Source organism: Vombatus ursinus, unplaced genomic scaffold (genome assembly GCF_900497805.2).
Source record: "Vombatus ursinus unplaced genomic scaffold, bare-nosed wombat genome assembly UNPS02014786.1, whole genome shotgun sequence".
Taxonomy (NCBI): domain Eukaryota; kingdom Metazoa; phylum Chordata; class Mammalia; order Diprotodontia; family Vombatidae; genus Vombatus; species Vombatus ursinus.
Window position 1 is genome coordinate 34,815,880 of NW_020954564.1, and position 14,562 is coordinate 34,830,441.

The 14,562-nt window shown below is 40.7% G+C and overlaps 1 protein-coding gene across 9 annotated transcripts in view; it reads right to left on the reverse strand.

Annotated features, from left to right (window-relative positions):
• The window catches only part of LOC114047369 (whirlin-like), a 134,603-nt gene that overhangs the window by 66,205 nt on the left and 53,836 nt on the right, over nt 1-14,562 (reverse strand). For 8 of the 9 annotated variants that reach the window (XM_027868185.1, XM_027868184.1, XM_027868182.1 and 5 more), the window contains exon 3: nt 8,596-8,721. The exons of the other annotated variant lie outside the window; for it this stretch is intronic. In XM_027868185.1, coding sequence (XP_027723986.1) covers nt 8,596-8,721 — 126 coding nt within the window. The remainder of the gene's footprint in view (nt 1-8,595; nt 8,722-14,562) is intronic. 9 annotated transcript variants of the gene reach the window in all.

Sequence of the window (14,562 nt, forward strand, 5' to 3'; positions counted from 1 at the left end):
ATAGATAGATAGATAGATAGATAGATAGATAGATAGATAGATAGATAGATAGATAAATAGATAGATAGATAGCCCATGGGTGGCTTGCAGCCTGCCAAAGTAGCCTATGGGAGGTATGTTATACAGGCCTGTTTTACATCTTCTACTTTTTTTGCTGGCTGACCACAATCCTTTCATGGATGATCCAAAACCCTTTCATGGGCTGAATGTTGTGCAGGCCTGCACTAGGGGAAGGAAGGAAGGAAGGAAGGAAGGAAGGAAGGAAGGAAGGAAGGAAGAGAGGGAGGGAGGGAGGAAGGAAGGCAGGAAGGAAGGCAGGAAGGCAGAAAAAGGGAGGGAGGGAAGGAAGGATTTAATAAGTGCCTACTATGTGCTAGGCATTGCTATGCTAAGCACTTAATAAATATTTCATTTGTGTTAGGAGTTGAAGGAACCTATATGTGTTTTCTACTAACAGCAAACACTGGTGTTATCTTAGTCTTATGGGAATCTTTCCAATCTACAGCCTATTTCCTCTTCAGTTATTCCGAATTCCTTCAAGGATTCTCTCCTTGAGAGGCTAAAAGTCAGATCTTCTGGGTCCCAGCCCTGACTGTACTACTTTGCTGTGGGAATTTTGGCTAGTCAACAATCTTCCCTCAAGTTTCCCACAAGTTTCCTCACTATGTACAAAGGATATAGGAATACCTGCCCTGCCTACCTCACATAGATATTGTGAGGGCCATGTGAGAAAACAGATATGAAAGACAGACGTAAAAAAATTACTATATAAAAGCAACGTTACAGAGAAATTGGTGCATGGAAGTAAATACAGCAAAACACACAAAAACATATTCACATATACATGTGTGTACATATACTATTATATATGTATAGATATACACACATACTATATACATATATGATATGCAAAGATATTTACACATAGAAAAGAAGAAAGAGTAGGGAAGGTGGGGGGAGAATTAAAGGATGAAACAAGAGACTGAAATTCTCACTCATCCACTTGTAATCATCACTGGTAGATAAAAACTTCACTCTGCCTTCCAGGAGAGAGGAGTTCTTTCATTAAATCCTACCAGGTTTTTTCCAGAGCAGTTCCTTAACAAAACTCACTTGTTCCCTCTTGGAGTCATATATTTAGAGCTAAAAGGAACCTTAGCTCTAAAACTGGACCATCCATGGTCCAATCCCCCCATCTTGCAAATGGGGAAACTGAGGCCCAGAGAAGTAAGATGACTTGCTGAAGAGTACATAGATTTTAAGCAATAGATCTGGACTTTGAACTCGGATCTGCAGACACTAAAATTAGGATTCTTTCCTCTATATGAAGACATAATGCTCAGGGAAGAGTATACAGGAGCCCTTGGTCATTTACTACCTGGGTGTCCTTTACCTCTGTAAGCCTCAGTTTTCTCATCTATAAAAAGGTGGTTGGACCTTCCAATGTCCCTTTCAACACTGAATGTATAATCCTATGATCCATGTCTCCATCATGCTCAGCAAGGGAGCCTTCTGAAAGTTCAGTGGGTAGAGCCAACAAAGTGCCTCATTTCAGAAAAGGCCCAAGACTACCATTCTAAGAAGAAATCCCATAAATGAGAGATGGAGCTAAGAGACTCCTGTTTTGTAATGATACATGAGATAGACCAAGCTGTAACATACATACCATGCCTTGCACACCAATGGTGGGGGGAGATGCATCATTCTTTCACAGGCCTATCAATAAATGCTTATTTTACCATCAAAGTTTAGTAACAGTCATAACACCTGGGATTCAAACAAGCCATTTGCCTGTATCTTTTGGAAATCAACAAAGATTATTTACATTAACCCAGGGTCTCTACCTCCTCCCAACCCTCCTTCTTCACATGTTTTCAATTCATAGCATGTTGTGTATACAAATCAGTGAATTCCAAGGAGTGCACAGAGCATTATGTTCAATAGATACCAGGCATCTGGTGAACACCCAAGCAGTGCTGGAGAAAACAGCAGAGCCTCGGCAACATTAAAAATCAATAAGCTCAGAGTTTGATGGGAGTGTCACAATGCGGCATCAGCATTGACATGGAGGCTTCTTCAACTGCTGCTCAGTGAAGGGGGGAAACAGGGAAATAACAAGATATTTCAGGGACTCGTTTCCTCATATTTCATTCAGAGGAAATGACGGAGGGAGTAGGAGTAGGGTGGGAGAAAGCACACATACACACACAGAGAAAGATAGTGAATATCAATTTCTAGTTTTGCTCTGTCTAGACTCACAGCATCACAGAATGCTGGAAGGACCTTCAGAGATCATCTAGTCCAAACCTCTCTTTCTCCAGATCAATCAACCAATCAATCATTAACAGTCTTTTCTAAGGACCTGCTATGTGACAGGCAGAATGCCAGCCCCTAAGGATATAAACACAAAAACTGAACAGATCTTGTCCTCAAGGGGTTTATTTTCCATCAGGTAAAACAATATATATACTTACAAGTAAATATAAAATATGTATACAGTAAACAGATGAGGTATTACCTGAAAGCAGGGGCAGGACTATAGAAACTGAGTCCTATATAAATTAAGTTGCCAAGATTCACAAATCTGGTTAGTGACAAAACCCATCCATCTTCCAGTCCAGTACTCCACCAGTGTGCTTTCCCTCTCTTTAAAATGGGATCAATATTTTGAAATGGCAGTGAGTTCAGGGAAATGTTATAAAACAAATGTCTATCTGAACCAAGAAGCTATTTTCTAAGGATGACATTTGTTGTCACAGGGGTTTCAGAAAACGCTTTCCTCAAAACAACTTTGTGAAGCAGGTAACACAAATATTATTATCATCCCCGTTTTAAAAACAACAGAAACCAAGAATCAGGAAAGTGAATTACTCAAGGTTCCCACAGCTAATAAATGTCAGAGCTCAAATTCAAACCCAGCACTCTGGAGTCCAACCTTCTCTCCACTAAGCTAAGCTGCCTCACCTGTGAAGGAAATGGAGCGGCAGGAGGGGCACCAAATCACTGACAATGGAAATGAATGATTATTAGCCTTGGCCAGGTAGGTACAGGTTTCTGAATTCTTTTCTCCCTCTCCACCCACTTAAATCTCAGAGACTGGAGTTTCCGAGAGAACATTGGCAGACTGGCAAAAGGCACGAATAAATTAGGCTGATTTGAGAGATCTGTCTCCTGTCACAGAAAAGCCAGTGGCATTATGCTGGAAGGCAGCCTCAGAGACTGCTGTTATCTGCTTGTTGGTTTATCTCAGAGGAATGTGGGTATCTCAGAAAAAGTAGATTTAAATGGCTAGGCTGACACCCTGGTCAGGGATATAAATTGTCACTGTCTTTCAGCAAGATTTGCTGAAAATAAACTAGAAAGGATGACAGTGCCTCTTGAGTTGGTTTCTCTAATAAAATAAACACCAAATCTCTCTTTGTCCCAGTCCCAGTTCCTAGTTCTATTCAAGAGAGAGAAGCTTTAATTTTCCCAGTTGGCATTGGAGTTGAGTTCAAGTCAAAAATCCTCAATGAAGGAGTTGGGAAGTTTTTATGCACCAGAATCCTGGGGGAACTGTGGAGACATGAGTTAATATCAACACTCCCACACAAAACCAGCTGGGAATATTGTGAGCGAGAAAGTTGAAGTGCTCAGCTGGGCCAGTTTGGATTAACTTAGCCCTGAGCTGGATTGATCTAGGACCCAACTGTGGGTCCATCGGGTGAGAAGGATATAAAAGAAGTTTTTAGGAGTTTGGGAGCTCCTAAGATCCCAGGGAACCTCCTTACTATTACTTTTAGCCTTCCTATAGGTGGCTTTTATCCTCCTGAACTGCTTTTAGTCACCTTGAGAATGGCTTCTAACTGGGGTTACTGGAATATAAGTATATGTATATGTATGTATATATGTATGTGTGTATATACACATATATTAAAAAACATGTGTATATACTGACACACATATACATACCTACTTACATATATCTATACCTACAAATAGACACACACACATACATATATATATTCATACATACCTAGATATAGCTATATATCTACCTGGATACAGATATAGATGTGATTATTTGTTTGAATCCTTGTGTTCTGAGTGATGTCTGACACCTGATGCAGAAACTAGACAGGACAGAAATACTGTGAGCCTGTCCCTTACTTGCACACTGTGACACTGAACATTGTTAATAATAACAACTTAATATTTTTGTAGCACTTTATGGTTTTCAAAGCCCTTTACATATGTTAATCTCACCAACCCTGTGAGGTAGGGGTTAGTATCATCTCCATTTTACAGATGAGGAAACTGAGGCTGAGAAAGCTTAAGTGATTTGCCCTGGGACACACAGTTAAGTAAGTGTCTGAGGCTGGATTTGAACTTTGGTCCTCCTGACTCCATGTCCAGCATGCTATCTGTGCCACCTGACTGCTTTAATGCTGCATCATGTTTAGCCTGAAGAAAAGACAGAGGGGATGTGTTTGATATTTTTCTTCAGCTTTTGAAGGGCTACCAGGCAAATGGAGGAGTACGCTCGTTCCATCTGGCCCTAGAGAGTAGATCACCCTCTGTGGTTGGAACAGTGGGTGTAAATTAACAGAGAGGCAAATTTCAGTCCTGTGTGAGGAAAAAATTCCTAGCAATTTGAGATGCTCAAAGGGAATGGGCTGCCTGGAGGGGAAGTTCCCCAACCCTGAAGGTCTTAGGAAGAAACTGGGTGAATACTTATCAGGGATGTGTACAGGTTGGATGAGATGAATGCATGGATAGCATTTAAAGAGAAGAGAAAGGATTTTAAGGTGATTTATCTTGGGTCCTAGACAGGATGACATTTGAAAAGTGAGAATAAGAAAAAAAGGATAGATCTAAAAGGATATTTGATACAGACAGGCAGCTGGTGATACTACAAGCAAAGCCCTGAGATGCTTATGTTTAGGTCTGAAAAGTATTTCCTGTCAGATAAGAACCCAGGAACCCCTGAGACAGCATGACTTTCTTTTTCAAGTTTTCCTGAAGCATCTTTCTTACATGGTTTGTTTCAACTGCTACTGTCAAGAAAACCTGTTCTTTCCCCCTTTTAAGTGGAAAGGTATGGCAGCCCTTCTGAAAGCCCTCTTCTGGGGTCTCATTTTGATTCAAGCACAGTCCACATCCTCCAATGAGCCAGAGTCTCTCCTGGACTTAGCTACTGTCTCCCTCCCTGGTTCCACTGGAGTTTCCTATGGTGATGCAATGGCTCAGAAAAGATTTTCTCACGGTCTTGAAAGCTTTAATGCTGCTTCCAGTGGTGCCTTGATGTCCCTAGGAGTAACTGCTGGAGAAAAGCAGCTGGCCTAGCAACCTAAGCAAGAGCTGGTGAAGACTTTGAGTAGGTGGGCCAGAAGGTAGGTGGGGTTCTTCTCCTTGATTCTGGCTCTAAGGCAGGCCCTCCCAGAGCTGCACAGGCTGTAAGCTCAAAGCCCTGCAGGAAGAGTTGGTGTTTTCACCCGGAGGCTGTCTCATTAGACAAAAATGAAAACTATTTACAAATAATGCATGTGATTGGCTTGCCACCTACATGATCAATCTCCCTTTTTCCTATGTATTTGCAGTGCAATTATCCACACTGAAAAGTACATTAGTCAAATGGGCTTCTGATAAAACACAGAGTATGGAGATGTTCACACATCTCCTTTTCAGGAGAAAGCAGTAACAGTAGTGAAGAATATAAAATACTTTACTGCATTTGATATTGTAGATAGCAAGAGCTCTGTGAAAGGCACTTTATGTGCAAATAAAGCATTTTATTGCCCACGATGTAATCACAAGCGCAAAGTCATCAATGCCTCTATAGAATTTCTTGAAAAGTGGCCAAATAAACATCCTTCCTATGTCTATCCTTCCAAGTTATTTATGAGGAAGAAAGAGAAGGAGACAACAGGTTTAAGGCTGGAAGGAACGTTAAATCTCATCTAGTCCAAACCCTTCATTTTGCAAATGAGGAAACTGAGGCCCAAGCGACAGAGGTAATAAGAAGCAGAGTTGGGGTTTGAATACAACCACCTTTGACTCCAGATCCAGAACTCTTTCCACTACCATGCTGGATAAAAGAGAGGGGCAGAAAAAGGGTTATGGCGAAGGGTAGAGGAAGAGGGAAGGGAGGAAAAGGGGAAGGGGGCAGGATATTTCCAATTTCCAAGATAAGTTTTTGTTTAAGTACTCAGAATGTGTTTGCTACAGGAAGATGCTGATGTTTTCTTAGTCCATTTAGAAGAAAGAGGATAGAACAGGTATGAGCATTATCACAGATACAGGAGACCTTGGAGACAATCTTGGTCCATTAAGCTGCTTCAATTCTGTAAACAGAGGCATTCAGGTATCTATAATGCTTTAAGGTTTATAAGAGCACTTAAACAGCACTGTGAGATAGGCAATATAAGTAATAGCATCCCCCTGTTATAGATAAGGAAACTGAGGCTCAGAGCAGGCAAGGAACTTGCTGACAGTCACACTGCTATCTATAAGGCAGAGAGCCCAGGGGTCCTGACTCCATCCCCTGTAGCTAGAGCCTATGACTATTTCACAAAAGAGGAAACTTGGGACCCACCAAGGTCAATTGTCTTGCCCAAACTGGCACAGTTAAAGGCATATGAGGCCTAGGTCTCTGGGCTCTCAAGCAAAATGTTTCCCCCACTGTACCCTTCAGCAGGAAGGAGTAAAAATGGAATCATGGGTTCAGTTGATGAAAATTTTCCAGGCTACAGATTTGGGGCCTTATCTGCCAGGCTAAGTAATAAACCATTCATCACCAAGGTCTGATCTATATTGTTCTCAAATGAATCCCACAGAGATTAAGCAAGTTCTCTAAAAAACAGGGCAGAGATAAGCTGCCTTACTCCTCAGAGTTCATGTCTCAAAACTTGGTTAGCTACAGTGGCAGAAATTAGAAAATGAAGGACATATAGGCCCAAACCCCAGGTTTCATCTGACTCCATATCACTGGGTCAGTCAATCAGTATTTATTTAGTGTCTGCTGTGTACAGAGGCTTGTCCAACTTCCCCCTTGGGATCACCTTCATCAGAAAAAAAAAATCATCATTAAGTGCTTAGTCTCTTTAACACAGTAATAGTTTAAGACAATGACAGAGACTCAGTCTCCACCTTCTAGCAGCCTGGAAGCCCTAAGCAGTCTTGTAATCATCAAATAGGGCTCTAGCTCATGGACTTTTCTCTACTCTGTTCTAACAAGCACACCAGTAAGCAAACCTGAGACCATGGAAATCAGAAGCTGTATATGGGGCATGTGTTTGGTCAGTCAGTCTACAAGAACTTATTAAGCACTTTCTATGGAGTAAAAGGGCAGTTAGGTGGCATAGTGGATAGAGTGCTGGTCCTGGAATCAAGAAGACCTGAGTTCAAATTCAGCCTCAGATCTTTCCTAGCTGTGTGATCCTGGGCAAGTCACTTAACCCAGTTTGCCTCAGTTTCCTCATCTGTAAAATGAGCTGGAGAAGGAAATGGCAAATCACCAGTAACTCTGCCAAGAAAACCCCAAATGGGGTCACTAAGAGTCAGACACTACTGAAAACGACCGAACAACAACAAATTGGGCAAACATGATACTAGGTTCTGAAGATACAAAGGAAGGAAAAAGAGGATCTTTGCCCTCAAGGCCCTTACATCTTAACTGAGGAGAAAACATATAATAAACTATGTACATAGAGCCACTGCAGTTTATTGGAGGAATAGGGAGAAGGAGACACATGGTTAGACTTATGCTTTAGAAAGATCATTATGATAGCTGAATGAAGGATGGGGTGGATGGAGGAGACACTAGAGGCAGGGAGACCAGCCAGAAGGCTATTTTAATAGTCCAGGCATGAGGTGATGAGGGACCGTACTAGGGTGGTGAGTGTCAGAAAAGAGAAAGGGGTGTAGACGAGAGATGCTGCAAAGGCAGAATCAGTAGGACCTGGCAACAGATTAGATATTGCAGGGTGAAAGTGAAGAGTCATGTTGTGCTGGTGCCTGATGGGAGCTGCAGATACCTCTACATGGGTCTAAATGGCCCCTATCACTTAGGAAGCTGCATTCCTTTCCTAGAGCATCACCAAACTGTTTGACAACTAGTGTAAGAAGGGCCCTACCACTGGGACCATTAACCATTTGTTTAAAACGGTTAAAAAATTTGTTAAAATCTTTACCATTTATTTAAAATGCTACCAAGCCCAAGGTAGAGCCAAATAAGTCAGGACCACAAGACTTAGCCCAGCAATCAATCTGATTACCAGGGTAGGTAGGTGGCACAGCAGATTAGAGCACTGGGACTGAAGTCAGGAAGACCTGAATTCAAATTGAGCCTCAGACACCTACTAGTTGTGTGACCCTAGGCAAGTCACTGTTTGCCTCACTTTTTCATCTGTAAAATGAGATGGAGAAGGAAATGGCAAACCACTCTAGTATCTTTGCGAAGAAAACCCCAAATGGAGTCACAGAGAGTCAGACATCACTGAAAATAACTTACAAAATAATAATCTGATTACTATCAAGTGAAGGTAAAGGTTGCAAAGATAGCCCATCTCTCCCCACTCAAACCGAAGCTCATGGGATTGTTAGGATAGCTCTCACCTTGAGACCACTGCTTTCTGCTTCAGACCCTGGATCCACACCAGTGATATAAATCCCCAAGGCATACTCTGCTCCTCCTCTTATCATGAGGCCCAGGGACCTCCCTTCACCAAGTACCAGGTTCACCTGCAGAGGGTAAGGGGGCAGGACAAAGCAAAGGGAGTTTATCAGTTTGGAGGGACCCAAATCTGAAGCACTAAACCTTGACTATGACTTTCCCACCATCATAGATTTTAGAGTAAGTAGGAAGGATAAAGTGCATTTTGAAGGGCACATAAACTCATTTACAAGAAATTACACAGCTCAACACATTAACCTCAACAATATTTTGGGTTCTAGTCTAAGCCATGTCATTAATTAGCTGTGTGGACTTCGTCAAATTATTCTCCCTCTCTGGACCTCAGTTTTCTCAACTGTAAAATGGAAGTGGTAGGCTAGACGAAACTCCTTTCCAGTTCTGGCATTCTAAGTTCTGAGTTCAAAACCTGACTCCTGACACTTCCTAGCTGAATGACTAGGGAAGTCACTTCACCTCACTATATCTCTCTCATCTGTAGAAAGGGAATAATGTTTCCACCTCCTGTATAGAACAAAGAAAAGCATTCTGCATTTAAAGTCAGAGGACTGAGGTTCACATCACTACTTCTTACATGTGTGACCTTGGGCAAGTCATTTAAAAGGAAGTCACTTGGGGCAGCTAGGTGGCGCAATGGATAGATCTCTGGCCTTGGAGTCAGGAGGACCTGAGTTCAAATTCGGTCTCATACACTTGACACTTACTAGCTGTGTGACCCTGAGCAAGTCACTTAACCCCATTGCCTAGCCGCCCCCCCCAAAAAAAAACCAAAAAAAAAAACGAGAAACAAAAGGAAGTCACTTAAGGTCTTCGGGTCTCAGTGCCTCATCTCTAAAATAAGAGAACTGGACTAATTCATTTCTCGGGTCCTTTCCAGCTCTAACTCTGAGATCTCACATTCACAGGGTCATCATGAGGAAAATGCCTCATAAACCTCCAGGTACTAGAGAAATGTCAGCTATTCCCATATTCCTATAAAACACCATCACTGCATTGATAAACTTGCCTATAAAACACGGAAAAAATGAGATCACTGAGCTTTACATAACAAAAACATTTCTATCATCCCGAGCAATGCATAGCATCCCATTTGGAAGAGACCCACTAATCTAACCCCTATATGATCAAAATTCAATCCCAATTTCCCTCCATTTTATTTTTACTCACTATTTTCTTTCTCAGCCTCTCTTTTTACCCTATCCCTGTTACCTTATCTTCTCCCCCCACCTTCCTATCCCCTACTTCACCCACATTTGGAGGGAACAGAAAGTTGTATATGACAGACTTGTAGTTTCATGTGCATTCATATTTTTTATTGGACTGTGCTATGGAAATGCTTGTTTTGTTCCATGAATTAAAAACAAAATAAGTTTAAAAAAAAGATTAAATCCCAAGAATTTATAACTTCCCCAGTAAAGGGTGTTCCAGCCCTCTTTACCCGAAGGTCTTCAGAGAAAAACAACCCGTTCTCTCCTTAGGCAGCTCCATTACATTTAATAACAGCTAGCATTTTAAGGTCTGGAAAGTACTTCACAAATATTATTTCACCTTATCCTTATAAAAACCATGGGAGATAGGTGCTATTATTATCCTTTTTTACAGATGCAGAAACTGAGGCAGAAGCAGGTTAAGTGACTTGTCCAGCTAGGAAGTGTCTTATTTGAACCCAGGCCTTCCTCTTTCAAAGCCCAGTACTCTAGCCGTTGTGCCACCTAGCCGCTTTCATAGGCAGCTTGAATTATTAGGAAGTTTTATCCTGATCTTAAGTCAAAACTGGCATCTGCAAATGTCACACAGTATTCTAGTTCTGCCCTCTGTCACTAAACAGAACAAATTTAATCCTTCTTCCCCTTAACAGCCCTTCCATTAATTAAAGACACCTATCATGTCCCCTCTAAGTCTTCTTTTTTCCAGGTTAAACACAATCTCATCAGCTGGACCAGTCATTTCATCAATCCTCTTGTAGTGGTTCCCAGAACCAAACATAATACTGCTGAGGTAGGTATAATGGGATTACCACCACTCATGTTCTGGACCTTATAGAGGGTTCCTCTTTAAAGCACTCTAAAATGCAATCAACTTCTTAAGCTGTCATGTTACAGTGTTGATTCATATTGAGTTTGTAGTCCAGTTAAAGCCCTGATCAATCCCATGAGCCCTTATCTAGCTACCTCTTATCTACATTCTACTTGAGAAATGTATTTTTTTATTCCAATGGCAGGACTTAATCTCTATTAAAATTTCATCTTATTAGCCCATTATTTCAGCCTATTTATTGAGATGTTTATTGGATTCTGACTGTCACCCAACATGCTGGCTATCCCTCCCAACTTCATATCATCAGTAAATTAGATTGGCAGGTCTAATCATTTATCAAAGTCATTAAGAAAAAAAAACTGAAAAGAACTAGGCCAAGGGCAGATTCAGGAGGTACTACATTAGAGACCTCCAAGTTGATATTGAGTCATTCATTAAACACTGTTTTGGGGTCCTTTCATTCAACCAAATAAACTCTTTGGGGGCAGAAAGTCTAGACTGTTTCTAGACTCAAACTTTCAATCATTTGCAGAGCAATGAGGACTGACAGGCACTGAGCCCAACAAATTGTCATGTCTTCGTTCTTTCAGGTGACCAGGTTCTCTATTTCCCCAGGTTCTAACTCAAGTTAGGAGTTAGGACACTCAAGGGTCCTCAGCAGAACAGTTCTCTAGAATCCTATCATTTCAACTATTCATACATCTGTAGCAATTTAAGATTGATGGCACACTTTCTTCACAACAAAACTAAGCAGTAGATAATTCAAGTCGTATCATTCTCATTTTGCAGCAAAAACTTCTGAAGCTAATTGATTATAAAAATCTATCTTACCTTTCAGGAAAGTAGGGGGGGAAGGGTAAAAAAGAAGGGGTTTGTGTGATAAAAGGGAGGGCAAATGGGGGGGGTAGTCAGAGCAAGACACTTTTGAGGAGGGACACGGTGAAAAGAGAGAGAATAGAATAAAGGGGGGAGACTAGGATGGAGGGAAATATATTTAGCAATCCTAACTGTGAAAAAAAATTTGAAGCAAGTTTCTCTGATACAGACCTCATTAATGAGAAATGAGTCAAATTTATAAAAAAATAAGAGCCACTCTTCAACTGATAAATGACCAAAAGATATGAAGTTGTCAGATGAAGTAATCAAAGCTATTTGTAGCCATGTGAAAAAATGCTCTAAATCACTACTGATTGGAGAAATGCAAATTAAAACAATTCTGAGGTACTACCTCACACCTATTAGATTGGCTAATAGGACAGAAAAGGAAAATGACCAATGTTGGAGGGGATGTGGGAAAATTGGAACACTAATGCATTGTTGGTGGAGTTGTGAACTGATTCAACCATTCTTTAGAGCAATTTGGAACTATGCCCCAAAAGCTATAAAACCATGCATACCCTTTGACCTAGCAATGCCACTACTAGATCTATATCCAAAAAGAGATAAAAAACACAAAGGAAAAAGACCTTTATGTACAAAAATATTTATAGCAGCTCATTTCCAGTGGCAAAGAACTGGAAATTGAGGGGATGCTTATCAATTGGGAATGGCTGAACAAATTGTGCTACGTGATTGTGATGGAATACTATTGTGCTATAAGAAATAATGAGCAGGATGCTCTCAGAAAAACTTGGAAAGACTTAAATGAGCTAATGCAAAGTGAAATATATTGTGTACAAAGTAACAGCAATACTGTAAGATGATTAGCTGTGAATGATTTAGCTATTCTCAGCAAGACAACTCTGAAGGCCTTATGATGAAAAATGCTATCCATCCCCAGAGAAAGAACTAATGGTGTCTGAATACAGACTGAAGGATACTTTTTTTTACCTTTTTGCTTTTTCTTGAGTTTTTTTCTGATCTATATTTTCTTTCACAACATGACTAATACAGAAATATGTTCTGCATGACTACACATGTATAACCTATATCAAACTGCTTGCCTTCTCAATGAGGGGGGGAAGGAGGAAGGGAGAGAATTTGGAACTCAACGTTTTAAAAACAAATGCTAAGTAACTGCTTTTACATGTAACTGGAGAAAAATAAAATACTAAATAAATTTTTAAAAATTAAAAAATTAAAATGGGCAAAAAAGATTCTGAGGCTCAAAGAGCAACTAAATGACTTGCCCAAGGGTATGCATTTAGTAAGTGTCAGATCCAGGACAGGAATCTAGGCCTTAGGATTCCAATTTCAGTATTCTTTTTACTACCCTCTTAACTAATACTTAATAAATATTTTAAACTTGTCTTAAGAGTGACAGACCCTACCATGTGTGGAGGAGAGCATTTAATCACAGTAGTTAGCAGGGTGATAGGATTTAAAACTGGCATGGACTTCAGAGATTGTCTAGCCCAAGGGTTCTTAACCTTTTTGGTGTCCTAGATCTCTTCTGCAATCTGGTGAATCCTAAGCACCCCTTCTCAGAATAATGTGTTTGAATGCATAAAATAAAACACATAGGATTATAAAGGAAACCAATTATATTGAAATACATATGTGTGTTTGTATATATGTATTTTAAACAATTTCATGGACCCTAGGTTAAAAACCCCAGATCTGGCTCAACCTCCCCCGTTTAGAAAAGGAAACAGAGGGCCAGAGAGATGGGAAGCCACTTGCCAAGATTACAGTGGTTAAATGGCAGGGCTAACATTCAAGCATCCATCATTAGATTCTAAATCCAGATGCTTTCATGCTATGCACAATGCCACAATGCACATTGGGGTGGGGGGTCATAATTACAAAGAAACTTCATCCCACACAGTCCCTCCCTGTGCAGACTAAATTGTATCCTGGGTGCCAAAGAATTAATTCAGCTTCCTCAAGTGCCCAGCCTACAAATGGGGACTGGTTTGCACAATATAAGGATCCAGCTCCTCATTTTTATAAGCAAAGGGGCTACAGAATATCTTGGCAGCTAGTATAGATAATGACTGGGAGATGCTTTTTATTAGCAGAGATTTAAGGTAAAGTTTTTAAAGAAAGACAGATTGTCCAATTTGTGAGGCTCCTGAGAATGTATACACGCAGGCAAGCAATAATACTAGCAATCACAGTACATTTGAAAACACAGAGAGCAACAGGTATATGCATCTTAGTCCTTCCCATGAACAGATGGCTGGCATCAGGAAATGTTAGGCAGGATGCTTTTTGGAAATACCAGATTCAGCTTTGGCTATAACTCTGAAGAACTGTTTCCAAGCATCCTTGCCAAATCAAAGCTCTCTTGGAAATAGCTAAGACCACTGCACGGACAGTCTTGATGGGAGCATAGGGGATGTAGTGAGCTCTGCAGTATGCCTGGCCAGTGGCATCCTGGGGGAGTGCTGTTTCCAACCTGCTCAAACACACTGATTTTGACCAGAGACCAAGCTAACCATATGGTGGCTTCAGGAGACAGCAAGCAATCATCCCTCTGCTGTAGAAAAGCATAGGTGAGAAATTCCTAATGAAGACCACATTCATTTCAGGTTAAGATTTTTTAAAACTGAATTTTTATAGGTTGTTTTTAGTTGACTCCTGTTTGCAGAAGGTGGGAGGTAGGAGTGACCTCTTGCTCCATAAATGCATTTAGGTTTCTTCAGGGATCTAGTCAAGTGAGGTCAACAAACATTTATTAAGTACCTATTATGTGGCAGACACTTTGCTAAGGCAATCTTAGTCACTATAAATGATCCAAAGTTCAAAGAGCTCACAAAACTCATGTGTACTTTATTCTCCCAACAGAATGTAAGCTCCTTGAAGACAGGGATGGATTCTTTCTCTTCTTTCCCTTTGAATCCTCCATAGCTAGTGTTTCCTGGCACATAGGTGGGACTTCATAAATACTTATGAATTGACTAGTTGATAAG